The 18,455-nt window shown below is 37.4% G+C and overlaps 1 protein-coding gene across 4 annotated transcripts in view; it reads left to right on the top strand.

Annotated features, from left to right (window-relative positions):
• The window catches only part of kif13ba (kinesin family member 13Ba), a 49,986-nt gene that overhangs the window by 3,392 nt on the left and 28,139 nt on the right, over window positions 1-18,455 (top strand). For 2 of the 4 annotated variants that reach the window (XM_079853040.1, XM_079853041.1), the window contains exons 2-8: window positions 1,289-1,373; window positions 14,814-14,829; window positions 14,936-14,996; window positions 15,738-15,830; window positions 16,664-16,844; window positions 16,937-17,024; window positions 17,735-17,869. In XM_079853040.1, the coding sequence (XP_079709166.1) occupies window positions 1,289-1,373; window positions 14,814-14,829; window positions 14,936-14,996; window positions 15,738-15,830; window positions 16,664-16,844; window positions 16,937-17,024; window positions 17,735-17,869 (659 nt within the window). The remainder of the gene's footprint in view (window positions 1-1,288; window positions 1,374-14,813; window positions 14,830-14,935; window positions 14,997-15,737; window positions 15,831-16,663; window positions 16,845-16,936; window positions 17,025-17,734; window positions 17,870-18,455) is intronic. The other 2 variants (XM_079853042.1, XM_079853043.1) reach the window with 1 other exon arrangement.

The raw sequence follows: 18,455 nt of genomic DNA on the forward strand, positions 1-18,455 counted from the left end.
TACATCTTTTAGTCATGTTTTATGTGTTTTCTTTATCTTTAATGTTTTGATTTCCATCTTCAATTTTCATGCTATTTTTTTGTCATTCTATTTATTATTATTATTCATTATTTATTTACATATGTAAATATTGTATACTTATTTATTACAATTGTTTGCCAACTATTCAACTTCCCTATTCAAAGTCATTTTTTTCATAAATTAAATCATATTTTTCCAATGTTTCAAATGGAATTATTGACAATATAGAATGCCATATTTTCTGGTCACCTGGTCCGTGTTACAAAATAAACATGGTGATCATACATTATCCCACTTAATACATGGCTACTTTCTAAATAGATGAATAATTTGACATGAAATATTAATTTTAATTTTAATTATTTTAGCATGTGAGATCTGTGGAGTCTGAGATATGAATCTAGAATGCAGATTCAAAATCAGAATTAGTATTCAAATGAATTGTAATAGGTTTTTTTTTTTTTTTTACTGTAATCATATATTTTTTTTTGGGTCTGTACCTGCCATCATACTTTATCTGATTTAAGTATACAGTATCCCTCCTGGGATCAATAACCTTATTGACTATCTTATGGTTTACTGTAAATTATACTCAAGAAATATATCATTTGACTCCATAGTAGTTGCTGTTTGATTTTGTATTGCTGATGAAAATGGGTCATTGTTGAGTTTACTGCATTTTCACAGTGAAGTCATTTCAGTTTAGGATAAATCCAGATTTGGAACTGTTTGGTTCAAGCTTGAAAAAAACATTGATAAAATGCTATTAATAAGATTCCTCTATGGCATCTAGCATGTGTAGAATCATAGCTTCTGTTTCACAGATGTTTGCTAATGTAGTTAACAGCCTGTCAAGGGAGATTATTATTTGATTGTCCTGAAATGGCCTTTAATATCTGAGGGCATGAGTCTGTAAAACTTGTATGCCCTGAACTCTTTCCATAGCTGTTAGAATAGTGATGGGTCATATCAAGAAAACTCAGTATCAGAATGCTGGTCTCAAGCTGTGAATCCCCTGCTATTGATTTCAACTCTTTGTTCTGCATAATCAGGATGGCTGGGAACTCAAAAGGTCATAAGATTGTCTTATTAGACTCATCTAAGGGCAGAGATAGGACAAATGTGATTAGAGCGACAGTGGCTTTGGATCCTTTTTAATATTCCAACAACCTGAATCTTTTGAGATGATAAAGTACAACAAGCACTTAAATATTTGTTTGTTTCATAGTTGTGGTCCGTAAACTGCCTGTGTTTTTTATCCCAACAGAAAAGGATCTGAACACAAAATGTGTTGTGGAAATGGAGGGGAATCAAACATTTCTGTACCCGGCAAACCTGGGAAAAGATTCCAGGTAAGTTGAATTTGAAAGTCTGACATACACTACTACAGTTATATAGCCTATTCCACACTCAAGCACGCACATAAAGCTTGCCGCAAAGCACCGGCAAAATGAATGATTTTGAATGTGTCGGGAAAAACAGCAAAGAGATATTTTAGTTATTTATTAATTAACTAGTGTTTTCTGAATCAGTGTCAGCTGCAAAGATGAAGTTGACAACGCTGACTCGCTATCTCCGCAGTGTAGTGGACACGCCTTTAGAAAGAAATGCACCTTTCGTATGGATTACATTATCAGAGAGTATTTGTTTTCGATTCTTATGTCGGTGAGTGTACACAAATAAAAGTAGACCCTTTACAGTTTCTTATCTGTAAATGACAGTGCCTCCATGTCATTCAGTAAGCGCGCTAATACTTTAGATACTTTAGCACAAACACTTGGATATGCACCTAATAATAGGGCACACTTTTAAAATTAAAGCGAGCGCCCATGTAAAGTGGCTACTACTTGCATGTTTTAAATGATAAGCCATATTTGAGGTCGATGAATGATAGGTGAACGTTTGGATTTCCTGCCCGACATTAAAACAAGGACCAGCTGTTAACGGTCTGCCACCACGACTGTGGACTTCTCCGCTTCCTGTGGAGGTTTTTTTCTGTGACTGACCAAGTTAAAATTTTACCTAAGCCTCTTTTCGTCGACTAACGTTTATTCAACTATTTGGGGGCAGCCCAGATGATGATAATAATAATAAATGTTTCTTGATCACCACATCAGCGTATTAGAATTATTTCTGGAGGATCATGTGACACTGAAGACTAGAGTAATGATGCTGGAATTTTAAAATAGAAAACAGTTATTTGTTCTATTGCGCTATTTTAAAGGTTCCTAATTTTGTTTTGGAGGTCTCCTACAATAGATTTTCATGCATCCAAGGTCAAAAAACACTTTTGACCTTTATTACCAGATTCAGTCACATCAACCCCTCCTTTCTGTGAGCCTATTCTGCTCTGATTGGTCCAGTGATCTGTTGTGATTGGTCTACCGCTTACAGTGCGTGTCAGAAATGAAACGCCTACTACCATACCTGAATTTCATCTCCAGAGACTTCCTCAGTGCTTAGTGATATATGAACAGATGAAAAGTGGAATCGCACCACTGAAAACAGTGTCTTCTTGACATGTCAGCAACACAAACCAAACTCTTCCGGTCTCAGTGTTTGAGGGTAGGTCAAAGATGTTGTTTACGGGCAGCCATTAAAAACTGTAGGCTGGCATTATGCAAATTTGTTGTATTGTTAGATAGTATGTAACAGAAAGTGAGACTGGAATTACTGAGGACTCGTTTCGGCAGTTCAAAATTGATTCTTTCTTTTAGGAGACAATAACTTTGTCGTGAACTTTGATCTTTAAAACTTCGTAGACCTTTTGCATTCATAAACCGCTATATTACATAAGCATAATAGGGGCACTTTAAATTGTTATATTTCTGTAATACATTATTACTGCTTTTACTGTATTTTTGATCAAAGAAATACAGCCTTGGTGAATCACATTCAGACTCGGAACGCAGCAAGCTTGCCCAGTGTGAAAACTTTTCAAACACATTTAGCCTAGAAATCTTGCTGACTTCAAACTAGTAGATTTTCTGACATTGTAGCTTTGTTCAGAATAGCTTACTAACATACTACTTACAATTTATGGAGTATATAGTATGCAGATTTTCTGTATGAATACAATACCCAATGTCCTACTATATTTGCATATGACTATGGTAACTGTATCCCACAATGCTTTTCGCATGACTTGGCCTTCCAACATCCTTTTCTTGACTCATTTGATCGGATTAAGTTTAACACATTAAACTGAAATTGGGATACTCAATTTTGGATTAACCATTTTTAGTCTCCAAGATTATGAAGAATTTAATCATTTGAGGAATTAAACATCCATGTTTTATTTCTCATATGATAAAAATATAGCATATACTGTTTACAAGGTTATGAATGCATAATCTTTCAGTCGTTTAGATTATTTTAATTGGATATTACATATTTTGGACCCTTCATAAGATGGCTGAGAGCAGGGTCTTTGAGATCAGATCGCATGTATTCTTGTTGGTTTTCGGTTGGTCGGCTCGTACGATGGGGGCTGAGGGAGAACAGGAATGTGGACGTGCGGTTCTCTTTAACGAAGCCTGCTGTTCGCTCCGTCCTGCCGTGTGTCGGGGCATAACTCTCCTCCATCTGACTTCCTCTCTTTTTCTCTGCCCTCCGTTGTCACGGAAACGCAGAAGGAGGGTTAACCCTAGGTCATCCATAGCTGAGGAGCTCTTGTGTCTGAAAAAAGGGGAAAATACAAGCTAGCTTTAGCATCTGTCAGCCATAAACATTTCCTCTGACTTTTATGGCGGGTACACAAGAGAGCACAATTATTATTTTTTTGCTGCTTTTCTCCTGTCGTGAAGTGCAAACAAAGACAGAGGTTGAACAGGTTTTAAACTTGGAAGTGAATGGTCGAGCCGCCTGCTGCCTTCGAACAACAGACAGTTTAATTGCAGTGCTGAGTTCATGTGTCGTGCCGCGCTGAATCGCCGGGCCTGATAATGGCCCCTGCGATGCAGATGCCTCAAATGGCAAGGTTCACATGACCAAAATAGCTTTACTTATGCAGATTATTGCTGGCATTTCATATTAATTATGATCTGTCAGGCTCTACAACACATTCCAGACAATCTTTTGATGATGGCTACACATGGCGTGTTTATATGTCAGTGTATACTCCTCTTTCAATCCTTTGTGTGGTCGTACCGCTCTCAGCATGTCCGATGGCATCACGTACTCAGGATGAATGAATCTTAGTGCCTGTCCATTTTGCTTTAATGAAATGACATTTGAAAGGTTTTATGTTTGCAAGCAGCTCCTAGGGGTGTTTTGGATGGAATGAACATGAGCAATGAGCTTTAGAAAAGTATCTTTACCAGAAGCTTTATGCCTGACATATCAATGTATGACTATCTTTATGAGTTATGATAGAAAAAAATCTATTTCAAGTACTGTAATATAAGAGACAAATAATTGCTTGTCACTCCCTGCTATTTTAGCATTTTACAGCTGTGCCCTTTTCTGAAATGGGTATGGTAGATTTTTTTTTAATCTCTATTATCACAGAAATGTTCTTTTGTTAAGTTAAGGAGTTGCTGGCACATCAAGACTATGACCATCCCACCTGAACTGCAGACAGGGCGTGTTTTGGGCTTGCAGGAAAGCAGTGAGACACACAATAGTCAGAATGAGTTCAGGTGTGTTGAGGATAGGGCTGGGCTGTATGGCAAGAAATATGATCACAATATTTTTTCCCATACTGATCGATATTAAGGCCTGTTCACACCAAGGACTATTAGATAAAGATAACGATAAAGATATATTTCTAAAAATCTTTCTCAATATTAAAGAAAGTTAATCACCGAGGTCCAGAAAAATCCACCACTGTTTGACAAGTCAAGCCCCTTTCAAGAAAATGGATATGGAAAACAATCGTTCATACCCTCTTAAAGGGTCATTTCACCCGTGGAGACATGAATGTGTATTGAAAGTGGGTCATTTATGTAGAAGAAATGTGAAATTATTTTTGAATTTGGAGCTTTCTAGACTGAGAAAAGCCAGAAAATGTATTTTTGGCTTATGTGGATGAAAGACAACAACTCCCAGAATGCACTTGCTTTCGCTGCCCTACAAGGCCACTCCCAAGCCACGCCTACCGGTTAGAGAGCGCAGTTGAAAACAAAAACATCAAGGCAAGGCTAGGCTACGAGTGAGTCTCCGTGACGAGTTTGCCCAAAATGTCCGGGATTCGGCTTTTGCGTTCTACAGTCGCCATTCATCATGTTTACTGTGGCGAGCAGGACGAGGCTGAGGGGCGCGGGAGAACGGCGCGAGGCCGGTGGCGTGATTACTGACGACCGACACCTGTGAGGCACTGTTCTCGTATCTCGCACGGAGGAGCAGGTATTTTCTTAGCAATGGTAAAACACACATCAACCGATCACGCCACCGGCCTCGCGTCTTTCAACCGATCACGCCACCGGCCTCGCGTCTTTCTCCCGCGGCGCTAGCCTCGTCCTGCTCCCTGTATTACTGTGATTACTGATGAGCGCGCCTGTGAGATGCACCGGTCTCATGGGCTATCTCTCACGGAGGTGCGGGTATTTTCTTAGCAATGTTAAAACGCAAATCAACCGATCACTTGTTTAGCATTCATGTAAACATTACATTCAGATTCACCAATCGGGGTGAATTCAGTTAGATTGAAACAAAAGGTGAGCATGTAAACAATGGATGGCGACCGCAGAAAGCAAAAGCTGAATCCCGGACATTTTTGTCGATCTCGACGGCCGGACATGTCCGGGAAAAAGAGTATGGTAACTACTACTCAGCTTTCTTCGTCCCTGTTTTCTGCAGGTTTCTGCCGTTGAAATCAAACGCACTCGCACTGATCTGTGATAGGTCTGTTAGCGCATTAGGTCCAACCCCCTATGGGCAGGTTTGAAAGGGTGGATCTAGTGCTTGTAGTCTTAACAGAAATCCCCCCCTCTTACACTTCCTCCTACAATGACGCAAAATGACGATTTTTGCGTCATTGTAGGAGGAAGTCTAAAGAGGTAAATACAGATTTCTCTCGTCTCGGGGGAAAATGAAAAAATTTTGCATGACCATTCAATAGTATGACTGGGTTTCTAACAATGCAAAGCTTAATGCAAATGGGTGAAGTGTCCCTTTAAAGCAACACCAAAGAACTTTTCCTCTTCGGTCCGCCTACAGGTTGGAACCGGAATTGTCCATTACCGCTGTCTTAAATAATTTAGCATACCGCAGCCTACTGTCGCATGCACGTTCGCTGTTTATCCAGCACCGGCTTTGGAATGAACGATGTCCACAGACAAGGTAGAGTATGTTGCATGATTTTATTAAAGTATGATGTATTGCGACATCAGAAACGAAGAAAAACAAAATAATGACTATTGTAATGCTTGATTTAAAGGTTGTATCAGTGATTTCAGGCCCAAAAATAAATGATCACATTCATCTAATCGGCATGCCCCCGAAACCCCCTAGAAGGCCCGAGGTCCACCCACCACTGATTTACCAAAACTCCTGCGAGAAACACTGGTATTGCTACACCAATGCAGTTTATATCTTGTTTTTTGAATGAATCACTGTGGAGTATAGTTCAGTTGTATTAATAAAAGACAATTTTGCACTCATTTCATCTGTTAACTCTCACTCATTCCTGCTCGCTCATTAGTTTGGGGGGTGGGGGGCGTTCAGGGACCTGGATATTGGATAGGGGGCGCTGGCCCAAAAAAGGTTGAGTACCACTTCTTTAGAATCTAGTTTAATAACATTTTTTTTTTAACTGTACAAACATGCTTTTTCTGCCTTAAAACAATAGAAGTTAGGAAAAAATTGTTGCAGCACATATCTCACTTATTTGAAGAGGGACAACCTATACAAAAAAAATCACTATTAGATCAAATAAAGTTCAAAAATGTTAACTAAACCAGTCATTGTGCTACACAGATTGACGCATGGGACTGGATTTTCGTACTCGCAGTGTTGTCGCTGGGATGGTACCTTTTCTGGTGATGGAAAAGGTTTGTTGCGTTTCCTGCCTTGGTTGGAACTGATCATTGACATATTTTGTTTAGTTTTTCTTTGTAAACGTGCACTAGACGGACGCACTGTTTAAGGGCTGGTTCAAACAGAACAAATTTTTGTGGTTAAAGCGAAATGAAGGTCAGTGGAACAAAAAAAGACAAGCTCTTGACGTGTTTTTTTTTTAAAGTTGAACTTCTTTTAACTTGAGCACCGCCTTTTTAGAACGTTGCGTCATGCAGGAGATACTACAAAAGATGCAAGCGCAACAGTTGGTGCGCTTTGTTGCTTTTAAGCAACCCAAACTTCCATATAGGACAGTGACCCTCCAGGTCCAAAGTTGCCCATCCCTGGTCTAAATCATAAATGTCATGAATGCTCATCTGAATGCTATTTTAACATTTAACAGAACGTTTCTGTTTTAGTTTTTTAATGCACAATATTAAGGCATCTATATGCGATAAGAGCCTCCTAAAACAACATCTTTAATACCACCGAACCACCCACCAACCAGCAGCGTCGGCATCGTAATCTTACAATAACTAGTGCCTACTTACCAACCTCTGCATTTCAGCAAATGAATGACTGGATAAGCATCACATGTTCATGAGCATTGCTATTAAGTTTAATTGTGCACCTTGTACTTTTCATTACACTTTTCTTATTTTAATTACCAGGACATTCATTCACAGTTGTGCAGCTTCAATAATCATCTCTGTGTCATGTGTAAAACATGGCTTGGAGTGCATTGTGTTGCTTTCGGCCTGCTCAAGTGCATCCATGAGGCCAAGTCTGTCGATGCGCACACATTTATTAAGAAAAATCTAGTGGATCATAATTTAGGTCAAAAGTACAGAACATCATCTTTCCTAGTCACGGGCTGCGTATTTGCAAGCAACTGAAGCGGAAGCACATTTTTTAAATGACTCGATCTCAGACCTCGAGAGCTGAAGGGCAGTTCATGTGTTTCTGGGTGCACATTCAGTTTGTCTTTCTGACTAGCCTGTCATGCAAACGCCGGCCATGAGGTGTTAGACTGTGTTTGGCAGAACCCTCGGTCTCTGGCATACTCGCACTGACAGCTGTCACCGTAGCGTACGTCACTATCCCATGAGAAGGCTGCAGTGGACCATAATCGAGGTTCATTCCTTCCTCCCCCTTGTTCTCAGACTTGAGCCCCTTCAAGAATGCAGACAAAGACATGGGGATTTACAGTCCTGGCCTTGCGTCGACACTTTACTTCGGAGTGGTCGATACACTCTTGAAGGAGAGATTTAAACGGTTCTCCGTAGGAAATGCTTTCCTGAAGAATTCGGGCCTATTAGGAATATTGAGATAGTCCGATGAGGCAATGAGTGAATCCATTAAGTTGCACGAAATGGAATCGCAAGCATGTTTCTGGAATGCACCCTGAGTTTGCATGAATGCCTGATTGAATGCGGCGGAATTAAATGTGTGTTTGATGCCATTTGAAGACAGATCGAGGCCAGTGGCTTGTTTGTTAGTCTGCAAATCGAACACCACTTCTTAGACTGTATATGGAGGGTTTTCTCTCCAGTGGTTTCAATGTGGTTTTTATTTTCTGCTTGTGGTGCTTTGGTCTCGGTTTCATTTGTATACTATTATAGCACCAAGGCAGAGTGGTGATTTCCTCATTGTTTGCAGCGCCAATGGAGTGATGCAGAGAGAGTGGGGGAAGGGACGACACTGTTGACACAGTCTTTCATTGCAGCCTCCTCCCCTATAGACAGTTCCTTGGATAATAAAAGTGCAACTATAAAAAAAGTAGTAACCATTTGTGGTGAATTTGTTGTTATTATGTGGTGTTATGTGTTGCAAACAAAGTTAATTTTTTAACCACTGTATATTTTGTAAGGGTGGAAAACATTTAATTATTCACTTATAGTCATTTGACATATCATTTCATGCTTTCAACGGGAAAAGATTTACTAAACTTAAATGCAGTAATCTATTCTTTATAGATTTTTTAGAGTTCAACAAGATCGTGATTATTGCATTGATTTTAAAGTGCTTTTTATTTGGCGATTATGTTGTTCCCAGAAGACCACACCGCTAGTTTAGTTCCCTCCTACGTATATCAGTACGTAGCAAGATTGCTGATAAAATTAATTTCTGTAAATCAGTTCTTTTCACTGTCACTTTCAGTGATTTGGTTGAAATTGATTAAGTGATTCGTTCACTTGATGTTCATGGGAAGTCTGTGGACCTGTTTACACCTGGTAATAAGATGTGTTTTGGTTGATTGGATCATACTAAGTGGATGATGCTAAATACAGGAGTAAACAGAGTCTAAAATGTTTTTAAGCTTATCCATTTTCGACCAATTCCAGAGGTAGTCAAAAACGCTTTCATAGTGTAAAAAAATGCTTTCATAGTGTAAACAATCATGTAGTCGAATGTGTTCGAAAAGCCACAAAAGCCTACTCTCCAGCTACTGAGCCAATGCGTAAACATTATGAAAAGCGCGCTAGCCAGATGGGATTTAAATTTTGTTGGCTGGATGATCCAAGTTTGGTTTGAAGACAAAAAACGTACCAAGCACAATGTTCTCTCACCCTTCCTGTTTCTAACTAGCACTCGCAGTGTTCGACGTGGTCCTCAGTGGTCTATCAGAGCAGAAACGAAAGCTGCTGCTCTCCGTATGGTTTTCCGTCATCTCCGGTCACGTTCAAATGTAAATTGTGCGAACTTTTTTGTCCATTAGATCGAAACATCTGAAAAACACAGATACGTTTACCCGCTTATAGACCCTCCTCTCAAAGAAATCAGGACAGAAGTGGTTGAAAGTGGACAAAACAGACAGATTAAAATACCAGGTGTAAACGAGGATGTTTCTTCCTCGTCTACTTGTGATCCGATTGACCAAAACTTGTCTTAATACCAGGTGTAAACAGGGCCTGAGTGTGGTATTTTTACATGCTTTAAAATGTTTGTAATTACTCCAGTCTTTAGTGTCACATGATCCTTCAGAAGTCATTCTAATGCTAATTTGCTGCTTAAGTAACATTTCTTATTATTATCAGTTAAAAACCAATGTGCTGTTTAATATTTTTTCCCAGAATTCTTTGAATAGAAAAGCATTTGTTTGAAACAGATTTTTATCTAATAATTTGAAAGTTAACTATATTTAATGCATCCTTGCTGTAGAAAAATATCTATTTCTGTTAAACAATCATACTTTTTTGTATTCAACATTAAACATTTTTCTGTACTTGTTGCTTTAAACGTTCTGTATTTATATTCAGATATAATTTTATTAATGCTCGCCCAGCCCTAACTGCAAGACTTGTTGTGGTTTGGGGGAAGGGTCTCATGCGAGCTCAGAGTCTGTGCTGCACGCTGCCAAACCGTCACTCTCTAAATGAATGTTTTTGTGTGTGCGATTGCTAAAGAAAGTAAGAGTTTGTGTCTTCCCCAGAAGCTGAGGACTCTGCTCAGTCAGTGCTGCCTCATATCAGGAAGCCTCTGACTCACTCCGACAAAAACAATGTCATAAAGCAACGTACAGGATAACTCGCGAGGCTACTCGATGACATCATGAGAGAACTCGTGTGATTAACTGCACCACAGCGCTGATCCCAGTTCTAGCTTGGGTATCTCTCAGCGATTGGTCTCACCTGTCACTAAGGCATTTTTGGGTTATAACAACCACATGCCTCTGTCTCCTGTAGAGAAAGCAGGCACAGGCGTGGAGGCCGAGCATACGCATTTTTCATTTGTACAGTTGGCTCAGGGGCGATTCCAGTCGGTGCAAATGTACAGGACAGCCGTGTTAGGAAAACACAGAGTGATGCATTGTGGGTTTAGTTGAACACTGTTTGGAAACCAGACTGGGAACTTGGGAGCAGCTGCCAGCTTTCCTGAGGTTGTCATTGGGTTGTCATGGCTGCCGTCATTGGACAATCAAAAACATGAATCTAACTTTGCTCTTTTATCAAAGCACCGATTTTAATTTCTCCAGCTTATACCTAAACATCTAATCTGTGTTTTTTATATATTATTTAATATTATTTTTTATTTTAATTGATTTAATTTAATTTATTTTTGATTTTGCTTTATATTCTGCAATCAGAGCACTATTTTTCTAGCAAGATTTACTACCAATTTTATACCTAAACAACCAGTTTGTGTTAAAATATATATATAAAAAGTTTTTATTATGTTGTTTGATTTAATTATTTTTTTGATGGAATGATTTCATTATTTAACATTTTTAAATGTTTTAATTTTATTTTAAAAAAAGTTTTTTTTTTTTTACATTTTGGTGTTATTTTTAATATGTCAGAATATATTCTGCAATCAGAGCAGTATTTTTCTAGCAAATGACCGCATAAAATTGTACACACAAATTTACACTGAATTAAACTAGAAAACGCCTTAATTTATATAAATTAGTCAAATCAAGTGATGAACAGCAGCATTTAACTAAATATTTTGTTCCTTTTAAGGCAATGCAGGTACTCAATTTCAATCACTATTTATTTGAACTTATTCATTCACACAAATCAACCAAACAAACGATTCACAAAAAATGATTTACCAACCCTACGTGAATAAGCGTAGGCTAGACCGTTTAGTAGAGTGCATTTAATCAACATTGTATGTTCAAAACTATACAATTGTGCTCAGAATGATGAAGACGGATAATATCATTTAAAGATGATAGTGTGATTAATATGATTAATTTCAGTACTTTGTCCATTCTGTCATCGCCTGTATGTCATTGTATTTGTCATGTTGGCGAATCAGATATGATAAGATGTGAGCAGAGGTATGGTAGTATAGGCTATGCCAGATAGTACAAGGTCAAAGTCACTAGGGCTTGTAACGGCTGTTTGGGAAAGGAGGTGCCACCGGCGGGAGCTGTGAGCGTTAGCAGTCTGGGTGTAGCACACAACCCATTGAACTCATTCACGATTACACACATACCTACCTCAGGCTGCACTCTTGGCTGTAGAGGTTTGGTGGAGATCTCCTCAAGATTTAGTAATCTGTCCTTTGGGTGTCTTGGAAAACATGCATTTTGTTCCTGCGATGCTTGAAATTTGATTTGTATACCCTGAAAAATCTGTTAGCACAGTTTATGCCCTGCAGTGATAGATGAAAGACTTCCAACGGAAGATTTTGGGTAACAGATAGCATGGAGACAGGATAATTTTCTAAGAATATCCATATCTTTATTTCGACATCAGAACTGAGGGACTGTCACTCAGAAACCTTATTTTTAGTGTTACAGATGTACAGCTGCCATGTGTGTTTGTCCACCCCGTTTGCTCAACCCTCCTCCAGGAACTTGAGATGAAGCTCAGCTTGACGCATCCTTCAAGGGCCAACATCTCCCCCAGTTCTCAGTGTGGTGTGACAGGGGGGACGTCATCGTGCAATTACTTATACTACAAGTGTGGCATGGCCTGATTTAAAACGACAAGCTGAGCCTGGGGTCGTTGGAACTGAATCTAGGCATATTTTGTTTTCCCAGCTTTCCATCCCTCGCTTTTTCGTTTGCTCACTGTGTGGCTGTACACGCTTCGGTGATTTCCATAAACTCTCATGGGTGTAGATTTTCTAGATTGGGATTATAAAAAGGGTCGCCATTGTTGAAGATTCGGTTATATGTGCAGAGGGCATGAACAAATAGGGAATAATTGCACATCATAGAAGAGACCAATAGTTATGAGATTCTTAAAGTCAGCTTGAAATTGAAATTGACCCCATTTACTTTTTATACACTTTTTTTTTTTTTTTTTCTTGGCTTATTATTGATTAATCAGTGCATGGTATTCCAAAGTAGTTTTTCCACAGACCACTTTTCACTAATTTTGATTATCATTTTATTTATTTATTTATTTATTTATAATACATTTTTATATTAATAATGTATATTTTAAATAATAATTTATTAATGGCTATTAAAAGCTCATGATACAAAGAAATATTGGGTAAAATAGCATGAAGTTGCCTTTTTACTGAAATGTATATTTAGTTTATATTTAAAACTGAAGTTTCCCTCAATTTTGTTCATTGTTTAGGCCGCCCATTATGGTTTGGAACAGAGCTTTGCATTTTGCATTAGTGGTTTTTCATTACCCAGAGAACAACATCAGAATTGAATTGAATTAATTGGGCCTGGAAAGGCACAGTCTTCTGTGAGTGATTAGGATCCTTCAATATGCTCCCATAGTCTGTCAGTAATGCTTATATAGGTCATTGTGTTCACAGAGTGCCGTGCAAAGCCATTGAGGTGCCCTCTACAGATAACACAACATTTGAGTCAGGGCTCCAAATGCATATTTACCCTGTAAACGGCAAGGCTTTCTCAGTGAGAGACGGGCTGTTTGTGTTCAGGTCCACTGAGCAAAGTACAACTGATGACATGGATTCGCTCAGGATGTGTGATTGTGTGCAGAGCCGGCAGTTCCTAGTTCCCATTTGAGTGCGCTCAGGGTGATGACATGCTATTTTGGTCAGCTGTGAGTTAGTGTTAGAATTTGGATAATGTGTTTTTTTTTCTGGGATATTTAAAGGTCATATATATATATTAGGGCTGCGCATTATATTGAAATTATCGAAATATCGCAAATGTATATATTGCTATATGCATATTGCAACAGCTTCCAATAACTGGGGTCATGAGCAAAAGACAAAGAGTATATCACTCACTGCTCCTGGCTAAAAAACTTTTGTAGCTTAAATAAGAATCAGTATATATTTCATTCATACAGGGAAAACTAAGCATTGTTTTATTTTTACATTTGTTTATTCAGTTTCTGTTGTTAAACCTAATGTAGGCCTTCCTGAAACCCTAAACCATGTGGTTTACACACTGATGTTAAAATAACACTTCTTATGCCACAGTAAAACACTGCTGTTCACTTTCAAGTTGAGTTTTTCTTCAAATTTTAACTACATTTTAAAGATAATTTAAGTTATTTTACACTTTAAGCATTATCGAATCGCAAATCGAATATCGCATTGAGTTATCGCATTTTTCTTCAATATTGTGCAGCCCTAAAATAAATAAATAAATATATATATATATATATATATATATATATATATATATATATATATATATATATATATATATATATATATATATATATATATATATATATATACACACACATACATACATACATACATACATACATACATATTAGTACTCCAGTGTACTTCTAAAAATACCATGGTACTGAATCCTGGTATATGTACAACATGGTGTTGGTATCATCATGATATCTCATTAAAGTAAACATGTTCTGATTTTATATTTTATTTAGGGCTGTCAAACGATTAATCGCGATTAATCGCATCCAAAATAAAAGTTTTTTACATAATATATGTGTGTGTACGGTGTATAATTATTTTCTATATATAAATACACACACATGCATGTATATATTTAAGAAATATTTGCATGTATATACTGTGTATATATATATTTATATTATATATAATTTATATTATATATAATTTATATTATATATAATTTATATTATATATAATTTATATTATATATAAATATCACATTTTTCTTAAATATATATGCATGTGTGTGTATTTATATATAGAAAATAATTATACTCCATATACACACACATATATTATGTAAACACAAACTTTTATTTTGGATGCGATTAATCGCGATTAATCGTTTGACAGCCCTAATTTTATTATAATCTATATGTATTCTTCTACGTTTGTTTTAGATATTTTTTAACAAGCTCTATTTCTCCATCTTTTTCCCATATGCCCCCTCTCCTTGGATCAACTTGCAGCAGGGGTCAGCCAAAGGTACAGCACTCATTTCACTTTGAAACGAAGCATGAGTGCATCATGAAAATATGAGTTTGAGTTTGATATGAGCATAACAAAACCATATTTCTCTCTCTCTTTTAAGACCTTCGCCTATGACCACTGTTTTTGGTCGATGGATGAGTCTGAGACAGAGAAGTTTGCTGGTCAGTTTCTGCAAACATTTCTTGAAGAAGCCACTTTGTTTATTTCTTGGTTCAGTACCAAGCATCTCATCTGTATCATCTTGTTATGATGGTTTTTGTGCTGGTGCTGCTGAAGATAAGGTTTTGTTTACACATCAAGCTCATCTGTACTAACAAGGTTTTTCCAGAAAATCTATAATGTGTCACCTTGAAGTTTACAATACAATTACAGACAACGTTTGGTACTTTTTCTTTGGGATAAAGTGATTCCAAAAATTAATTCTTAAAAATGATTTTGCTTTAAGACAATTTGTTTTATGCAACTGCGTAAAATATAGGCTAAGCAAAGTTTTGTTGACAGTTAGATGTATTTTGTTGCTATACTGTCTTTTAGCAATATTTTAACCATGTACCATGAATCCTATTTTTAGTGACATTATTTAATGACAAGCTCATTTTACCTCCCAGTTCTCATTATCAAATGGATCTATAGGTTTTACATTCTGTAACTTTTTTTTTTTTACAGTATTTGTTGAAATGCGTTACGTTCTCCTGTTTTCCCCCTTTTCCACATACACATCATCTCCTTCACATGACGAATCATCCAGAAGAATTCAGTCAAGCCTATTTTAGGACCATGACCTTAATTTAGCTTAATTGTCATTTTAGGGTGAAATATCACTTTGATATGTTCTTTTAAGGTTTTGTGAGATTCACCCATAAAGACTTCATCTTAATTGTCATTCAATCATATTTTTACAGGTCAAGATGTAGTGTTTCAGTGCCTTGGGGAGAGTCTTTTGCACAATGCTTTTCAGGGTTACAACGCCTGTATTTTTGCTTATGGGCAGACTGGTGAGTAATATTTTGTACACAGTGACCTTTGCTCATGTTTTCAAAGCACCCTGAACTAGGGCTGTGTGATTAATCGTTATTGGTTTTCTATTTCTATTTTGTCTTCCAACGATTATGAAAATGATTCAGCGGTGCACTTTCAATCCTCCCTAAGCCAAACTTAAACTGCAGGACGTTCCTGATATTAAACAATGTCATTAAAAGCAAATTAAGCTGCGAAAGAGATACTGTTTCCCAGGCGGCTTTCTGCACGTGCGCTCCGAGACGGAGCAGAACATGCATAAGCCAAGTATACTGTGGGCTTCAGATTGGCTCCTGAACAGTCAAATAGCCTGTACATAGAGTGTCCTAGTAAATGCAGTCGGTTGTAAACTGTTGAGAAAGAAAACGTGTGTGTAACCAGTAGTCCATATTGAATCCATGCATTCAGTATTAAAGTGACAGCAGCCCAATATTACTGAAGCACTTCAGTCTGTGTCATTAATGTTAATCAAACAACAAAGACAAAGATAAAATCACTTCCTGCTCTTGAATGAATAACTTTTGTAGCTTTAATAAGGATTAATCTATATTTAATGCATATAGTGAAGACTATGACGTCTGCAGTATCTGAAAACCACTGCTAATACATCTCCCTGAAAAACTTAAAGCCCTGTTTGTTTAATTAGTATTTTTGTTCTGTTGCATTGATTTGTCCATTTTGTTTGTAATTAGTTTCTTTGTTCTTATTGTATTGCTGAATGTTTACTTTTTTGTAATATATTCAAGTAATTATTATTTATATTAAGTAGCATGAGATGATTTCTTGTCTGCTGTGATGTCATTTCCCTCAGGCTCTGGAAAGTCGTACACCATGATGGGTTCGGTGGACCAGCCTGGTTTGATCCCCAGACTCTGCAGTTCTCTGTTTGACCGGACCATACAACACCAGCGAGAGGAAGAGAGCTTCACCGTAGAAGTCTCTTTTATGGAAATCTACAACGAGAAAGTCCGGGACCTGTTGGACCCCAAAGGGTGAAGCCTATTGTGTCTTATGTTCAATCTCTGAGCTGTACTCTGCTGTTAATGTCGATCTTACACAATATCCGTTTGCTTTGTTCCTACAGGAGTCGACAAGCCTTGAGAGTGAGAGAACATAAAGTTTTGGGGCCTTATGTTGATGGTCTGTCCAGACTTGCGGTTGAAAGTTACAAGGTGACACAACTTTGATTTCTTTAATGGGAGAATGACAAGCACTTCGCACAATCATTAACCTTTCACCTCTTTTTTTCTGTTTCTTTTTTACAATACATTCTGTCATTCGGTTAGTCATGTGGTTAATTTATCCCCTCTTTGGGTCTGTAGTTGATGCTGAGCAAATCCTGCTTTAGGAATATTTGTAGTCAGCTCACGAGATTGCATGTGTCACTGCTGAAGTTTTTGGTATTATGGAAATCTTAGTCATTCAAAAGCCTGCACAGAATTTGCAGAAAATTTCCACAGATTTTTGCAGAATTTGATGAATGGTTTTTTTGTTGTTGTTCAAAATATTTTTTTGTATATCCTTTGCCTGTCAATTTATTAATTATACTGAAGTAAATTGGATTTAATTGGATTAAATGTGTTGAATATCTTGGATTAACATATTCTTCCAAACCTAAATCCATTCTGTAGAATTCCACAGATTCCAGTGTGGAAGTCATTTCAAAACCTAAAAACAGGTTACTTTGCAGTAACCATTTTTCATTAGCATTGTGCATGCCTTATTTTTAGAAGCTGTATTCAGGACATCTTTACTGCTTTTCTTTTCTTTTCTCATTTTATTTCTTTGAACAAAAAAAAAAAATTGTGTACATAAGTGTGCAGTTGTTCTGACCTTTAAAATACATCTGAGATTCTAATCATGTCCCTTTTCCAACTCAAAGGACATAGAGTCCCTGATGTCTGAGGGGAATAAATCCCGCACTGTGGCGGCCACCAATATGAATGAGGAGAGCAGTCGCTCCCATGCGGTTTTCAACATCATCCTCACGCACACGCTGAAGGACCTGCATTCAGGGGTAAGAACACACTTAAACACACTGTTCTGAAGCTCAAAACTGATTTACATAGATTAAGATTTAGATACAAGATAAGACAAGTGGAAAATCACTTAAATGGGTCAAACTCAAGTTTCAAGCGTCCACTTGTAATGTTAGTCAATGTTTTTTTTGCACCATAAAACTCATAATCATGATAATTTCCCCCCATCAGTTTTTGCTATTGTACCCTTTTAGACTTTTGCATGCAAATTACATCCTTTATGATTGGCTTTGCATAACAGCATAGTTTGTTTTTCAGGCTGGGTCAAGTTTCTGAATAATGACTAAACATTGATCTGTAAATGTGGGTGGTCAAATGTTAATATATTTTATACTTTACAATCATGATCTCTGATTTACATGTTTTGCAGCTCCTTATTATAAATGGTCTGGGTGGCCTGGGTTTGGGAGCATTGTGTTGCACGCATCAGAGTCGGTCCTCAAACTCTCTTATTTCCTCTTTAATTGTCTTATTTAATTTGGTAATAGTCCTGCTTGTGCTGTCTGCTGATAAAACCCAGATCTTGAATGTTCTTGCTAGGTCCTCATGAATAAAGCCAAGTAC

The sequence above is a fragment of the Squalius cephalus genome, assembly GCF_949319135.1.
Source record: "Squalius cephalus genome assembly, chromosome: 20".
NCBI lineage: Eukaryota > Metazoa > Chordata > Actinopteri > Cypriniformes > Leuciscidae > Squalius > Squalius cephalus.